The sequence below is a fragment of the Scophthalmus maximus genome, chromosome 5, assembly GCF_022379125.1.
Source record: "Scophthalmus maximus strain ysfricsl-2021 chromosome 5, ASM2237912v1, whole genome shotgun sequence".
NCBI lineage: Eukaryota > Metazoa > Chordata > Actinopteri > Pleuronectiformes > Scophthalmidae > Scophthalmus > Scophthalmus maximus.
Genome location: NC_061519.1, coordinates 17,174,321 through 17,180,952, shown reverse-complemented (window position 1 = coordinate 17,180,952; position 6,632 = coordinate 17,174,321). Strand labels below are relative to the sequence as shown.

At 42.4% G+C, this 6,632-nt stretch overlaps 1 protein-coding gene across 2 annotated transcripts; it reads left to right on the top strand.

Annotated features, from left to right (window-relative positions):
• Positions 1 to 1,170: 1,170 nt before the first annotated feature.
• Positions 1,171 to 6,503, top strand: espnlb (espin like b). 2 transcript variants are annotated; one of them, XM_035634458.2, is made up of 6 exons: positions 1,171 to 1,469; positions 2,347 to 2,415; positions 2,766 to 2,898; positions 3,092 to 3,210; positions 3,584 to 3,763; positions 4,125 to 6,503. In XM_035634458.2, the coding sequence occupies exons 2-6, from the start codon at positions 2,386 to 2,388 to the stop codon at positions 5,754 to 5,756; spliced, it is 2,094 nt and encodes a 697-aa protein (XP_035490351.2). In that variant the 5' UTR covers positions 1,171 to 1,469; positions 2,347 to 2,385; the 3' UTR covers positions 5,757 to 6,503. The 2 variants fall into 2 exon arrangements, with proteins under 2 accessions (XP_035490351.2, XP_035490352.2); XM_035634459.2 differs by lacking the exon at positions 1,171 to 1,469 and having other exon boundaries at positions 2,276 to 2,415.
• Positions 6,504 to 6,632: the final 129 nt, after the last annotated feature.

The following is a 6,632-nucleotide window of genomic DNA, read 5'->3' as shown; positions in this document are numbered from 1 at the left end:
TGCAACATTTGAATGTCTTGTGTCTAATTGTTGCCACTGTTGATTTTTTATTATCCGCTTAAAAAGGTCCAAAATGAGAAAAAAAACATGTATTAAACATAACCCCGACAAGACAGTGTTTTCGCTGAAAAAACAACTTGACTGAAGGAAAGCATAACAAGATGTTCTTTTATGTCTGTTATGTAACAGTTGTGCTCGGAGTGAACACAAACGTGTGTGAGATTGTTGCGTTTGTGCGGCCTTCCATTATTGATTATGCGCTCACGTGTGCGCCGCTGCAGCAGGGCCAGTCCAACTAATCCGCTTAGAACAGAGGCAGAAATACTGGGCTTGAAATAAAGGCCCCGTACTGAGTGAGGGGCAGTTACCTCCCATCAGGCACTGAGGCGCGGTCTACAGTTACACCAGACCACTGACGAACAATAAGTTTGGTAAGATACTGTGGATCTTTTCTATGTAATGAATGTTGAATATTTAACCATGTGTTGTGTTTCTGTTTCTATATCTCTCTGTACTTGTCCCTGCTGAGCAGTGAGCTAACAGCAGTGACTGTTCTCTCAAAACTTTTGTGAAAAAAAATGAAACTGTGTGTAAAAACAGAATTAGACAATAAATGACAGTGATTACAAAGCAGAAAAAGAAAAAAGAACTATTACAGTAAACTTATTCACAGAAATATAAATACTCTCAAATAAGTCACTTTGTCCCTCTTGCCTGGAAAAAACTCTGGACTCCCAAGCTGAACTTGCCAAGTCTCAACTCCCACGTACAAGAGCCCGAATTCAATGCACTCTGTTTTCCGAGTTTTACTTCCTGAAGGTGACATAGTACATTTCACCTTCATTGTCCCTCTTTCCAGGAAAAAGTGTTTGAAGAAACAAAGAATTGTATCACCAGGGCAGATGAACATGAAGTCCACAGCGAGTACAACACAGTAATTATTCTACCAGCATAGAACTGCACAAGAGTAAAAGCACGAAGAGTAAAATACAGAAATGAACAGGTCAATCAACAATTCACATTATTTATGATTTTGTATTGCCAAAACATATTGGCCTCTGATTAGCTAGGCTTGCATTTTGGTTTGCTTGGTTAGCAGACTGACACACACCCACGCGCACACACACACACACCCACACACCCACACACACACACACACACACACACACACACAGAGTACACCATGTACTCCATACATTCACAGTGCATCGTTCTATACTTTCAGGTGCAGGTCATCCTATCCCACCTGTTTAATTATGCACACTAAGAAGGACCCCCGTCTGAGGTGTGGGTCCAGCTGATGTCGCTCCTTAGTCTTACTGTTATGTTACTGCTCCACAGTTAAGAGGCTGACGACACCATCCTCTGTATTGTTTACCCTTTCCATGAATATTGTATTTTGTTATTCATTTCAAGTATTTTTTCTGGCTGTCATGCTCTTGGTGCTTCTGCAGTTCTGGAACCATACTGTAAGTACTGCACGCATTCAGATTATGATTACTCCGACTGTAATGAACTCGATGATCAGTTTGAATGAAAAATTAGAACATTTTAAAGGTGGAAAGATGAATAATGAAAGGTGCATTAGATATACAGATCAAGAAAGTATTACATTTCCATGTGAAAAAATTGATTTTGAATTGATGTCGCACTCTGTCGTTGGAGAGACAGAGTGCGACACAATTATGTAATTTGTATTTTGGACAAGTTGTTACAGTGATTTGACAGTTAGTATCTCAGGAGAGTCTAATTGAGATAAAATAAATACAAAAATTGTTCAAGAGTGTCCTGGCTATGATAGGGAGCAATACCAAATGAAGTAAACAAATACAAACCATTGCAGGTAATAGGTAGGCGGAAATTGAAAATAAAATAAAATAAAATGAACCATTTACAGATTTTTATCTGGAAACACAGTGTAGTATTTAGGCTTGAATGGCATTGAGCTCCTGTTAATCAGTAAGGTTATCTGAAGCAGGATATCATGTCTCTCCAAACTGTACCACACTTTTTCTTGCTCTCTGTGTGGGCTACGTTACATTCACTGACATTCACTGACCGGGGTTCAGTTTCACCACTTCCTTTACATTTATTCCTTATTTATATTAACCGTGCATGTTTGTGTTTGTGTGTGTGTGTGTGTGTGTGTGTGTGTGTGTGTGTGTGTGTGTGTGTGTGTGTGTGTGTGTGTGCGTGGGAGGGCGGGAGTCACTTAGACGATTACCATGTTTTCGCTGTTTGTGCTGTGTCACATTTATCCCCCAGTGGAATCTTCTTTTGCTTGGTGTATCTGTTTTTTTATTTCTGTTGCCATATATTGATATTTTTCGTCTTCTTAATTTTCAGACAGAGGAGCTCCTGCTGCTTCAAAACTCTGGAGCGTGAATGAGCAGAGTCGACATGGAGAACAGCAAGGTGATCGGTCATCAGATAAGGGAATTACATTACAGGCGGAGACATTTTATTTGAGAAGTGGACAAAGGGTGTTTGACTCCCCTTATTTTGAAAAAACAACTTTGTTGTTGTTATTTTTTTCATCGTTACAACAGCAAAGATCATAAAATGGTTTAATAATCTGAGCACAGTTCCAAGCTAATTTCCATTTAACATTTACATATACTATTTGGGGTAAATGGAAAATCTGTTTTTGTTTGACTGAACTGCCCATTTAAGTGTGTGTGTGTGGGTGTGTGTGTGTGTGTGTGTGTGTGTGTATGTGTATGTGTGTGTGTGTGTGTGTGTGTGTGTGTGTGTGTGTCCAGCAGCCTGTGAAAGAGGTGCTCCCCCTGCCTCGCCACCCCACCTCCCTTCCTGTGACCTGTCCCTCTCTCACAGCTGCTCCCACTTCCATGAAACCCTCCACAGGCTCCATCCAGCATGTACAGCTGGCCTCCTCGGGTGATTTACACATATTTACATTTCAGCATGTGGATTAAAGTAGGTTTTGTCATGTTGTGAACCAGTACCAACCACAATATTACAATTTTTAAAGATATGAAATATTATATATTAAATGTAAAGCAAAAGAAAAAATGTCAGATTTTACAACTGAGTAATTGACCTTTGACCCTTTACAATATTTTGTTTACAGTGGTTACATCATTCAACCACCTGAAGCCTCCAGAGAGGGATCTCACCCTGATGTCTCATATGAAATCTATCAAGTCTCTGAGGCACGCTGGCTTTACGGCAGTCTTCACTGGACCAACGGTGAGCATGTCCGTCAAGATAAACACAGAGAGAGATAAAATTAGTTTGTCCGTACCATCCTAAGAGGTGATTACATTTTTGGAGGGTTCTTACATCCAGATTGCGTGATGAGGGCAAAACTTGACATTTTGAGTCACACCTCTGTGGTTCGACCATGGAAGTTTAAGGCCTTTATACGGTTGCTGATTTAATTTTGAAATGACTTTCAGCCTTCTGTTGTTCGCTGTAACTATATTTGCACAACCAGTAGTGATAAATCCTTTCAAAAGTTAGTGAGATCATTTTATTATTGAATCGTTTTACTTTCATTTATGGCCCCAGATCCAGAGCACAGCAGTGACACTGACTGTCTGATGTTGTTGTGTGCTGACAGAAGCTTGACAGCGAGGAGGTTTTAGAGGATGTACCAGTCGTCGATGTGATCCTGGCTGACATCGACTCCCTGGTGCCCACTCACGATGAAGCCGGTCGCCCCATAGCGGAGTGGAAACGACAGGTGATGGTGCGGCAGCTGCAGGTCAGGCTGCAGGATGATGAGGAGCAAAGGAGAGAGGTACTCTTCATCTGTACTTTTAAGTTTTTTTAATCAAAACAGAGAGCGGTGATATTGTGCAGGAGACCTGTGTACTTGTCTATCCAGTCTTGCTTGTGAACAAATGCTTTACTTTCAAAGTATCTATGCTATTTTGTTCTTTTCACAAAAGGGTGATTTTGGTAAAGGAATAGTGTTCATTTTAAATTGTTCATTGCTTTCAAGAGTAAGATAAGAAGCTTGATACCAATCTCATATGAAGAATTTTGAGAGGCGGGGATACAGTGTCTGAAGCTCCCCTCCTTCGACTGGTCACTTTGAACACTCAAAACATGGACTTTTTGAGACCAAAGAAACGCCATATTCTTCATTCCTCTAACAGGACATGGCCGATGGCTACATGACAGTCGATGGCTGGAAGTACTCCCAAGCCCACAACGCAGTCTTGGGGCCTTTCGGCGAGCTCCTGACTGAGGACGACCTGGTGTACCTGCAGCAGCAGGTCGAGACTGTTTCCCTGCAGAAACACTGCCAGGCCTACGAGCTAGAGCTGACCCGGCTGACTGAGGAGCTGAGGGCCATTTTACCTGATCCCATCGTCAACATCTCCCTTAACAAAGAGGCCCTGCAACAGATGGACGCGGAGGGCAAGATGCACCTGACTCTACCAGTCTGGTGCGGTCAAGTTTCAGAGATTGTTAAGAGTATGTCCCTGCTGGTGGCTAACCTGAGCCAAACCACAGAATTTAGGAGTGACAGCAGAGTAGTGGAAGACATGATGAAGGGGTTGCAGGGCGATAAAGATAGTTCAGGAATTGATGTAGGCCAGGGATTCATGCAACAAGGCCAAGAGATGGTGCCAGCACATGTGGAGACCTCTAGTGGATTTAGGATACCTCACATAGGTATGGCATCTGCCTTTAGCCATCGTTTGGAGACCAACAGCTACAGCAGGGCGCGGAGAGAAAGGGTTGAGATGGAGATACAACAGTCTGGGGTGTCGGTCAGCAACCTCAGATCCACCTTCGAAGGTCAGATAGGTGGTATTTACCCCTTCGCTGGATTTGTGAGAGGAGGCCAGGGTTTGAAGAACCAGGTCGTCACTGGGGCTTCCGGAGGAAACGACACTGCCAGCAGTGGCTTCAGCTGTGAGTTGAGCTCTAGGGAAACTTCTAAAAAAGTGTCGCCTGTGATGGAGACCACCAGCTTAAGGAAAGAGCGCATAGTGGTGCTGTTCCTGAGCCACTGGAAAAAATCTGCATACGCTATTTCAGTGAAAGCAGCGAGGCAGAGACACGAGCAGGAGGCAGAATCAGGGCGAGTGACCGCAGCACCACCGCAAAAGAAAATCACCTCCATGTTTCAGTTCTGCCAACAACGCGCCGCTGTGGACAAGATGCTGAACACCTGGAGGAATAAACTAGAACTCAAAGAGGGGCCCAAGTCCTGTTTCTCCTCCTCTTACTCCCCAAATCCACCCCCTCGAGTGACCTACTCCCCAGAGCAGTTCCTGCCCGATGTAGACGGTGTTGCAATGAGCCATGACAGCTTGACCCTTGACCTCTTCATGCTGGGATACTTCCATATCTTGGAGCAAGACCTGTTGCCCGAGGAGAGGAAGATGAGGCATCTCCTCTGCTTTGAAATCTTTGACCATGTTGGCAGTTTCCCCTGGGAGACTGTGCGGGACTTCCACAAGGCTGTTCTCCAGGAAATCCAGGCCGGGAGGCGACAGTGGCGCGACGGCTTCGAGGACATCAAAGTTCGCTTCTTCGGGCACTCAAGAGTATACCGCAGTACATCTTCACCACCACCACTACTATTGTCGTCATCATCACTGTTGCCAGATTCCAGACTAGTACCCAAAGTTATAGTTCAAACTGCTGGTCCAGATGAGTGTAGCAGCAACACAGATGCCTCTTGTTTCAACTGTGAAGACATTTGTAAATACATTGACCGCAGCTTTGCTTTCTGGAAAGAGAAGGAAGCAGAGCTGTTTGATTTTGAACAATAGTCTTGAGGATAGGTGTGACATTTTTTTCCACAAAATAATGATATTAAGGTGTGCATGGGATAATAAAGGTGATGTTTGCTTCGTATGTATATGTGAGAACTAACCTTCCTCCCTAGAGCTGTGGCAAAAACCTGGGGGCATGGAGATTGGAAGATGTGGTTGTTTACGAGACAGGGCGGGTCTATTGACAGACTCCATCGAGTTGCATTATGGGAAATGTAGGATCCAAGGTGTTGAACTCACAACAGGGACAAAAATTGAGGAATTTCTCTGCCTCTGCCTTAGTGATGCTCAACATTAATTTAATGAATAATGATTTCTTTTTATTATTATATAATTTTAACCCACCTCTCTTAAGATCCAAAGCTTGATTGAAGTTAAATATTAAAATGTTGGAATACCAAAAAACAACATCAATAAAAGTATCAGTATTCTCATTAAGTGCATACAGGCCTCTTTCAGAGTAATTTTACTTCATTTTAGAAATGAAATATTGTTAATGATTCATAAACTTTTTAACTTTCAACATTGAGTACTCACTATCTGCCAATTATTTTTCTCAAATAACCGATTAATCTTTTTCGATTTAATAATTAAAATGCCCCATAATTTGTCGTTGAGGCACAAAGTGCTTCTTCAAATTGCTTGTCTCTTTCTGACCAATAGTGTTGAACTCAAATATATTCAGTTTACAATTATATATGACAAAGGAAAGCTGCAAATCCTGACATTTGAGAAAGCTGGGAGCTCTTACTTATACGTCATTTGACTGAATTTAAACGACTTGGACATTTGCTTACGGAAATGCATTGTATGTAATAGGATTATACGTTTTAGAAACATTGTCAATAGTGACCATAGCCAAGTTGTCAAATA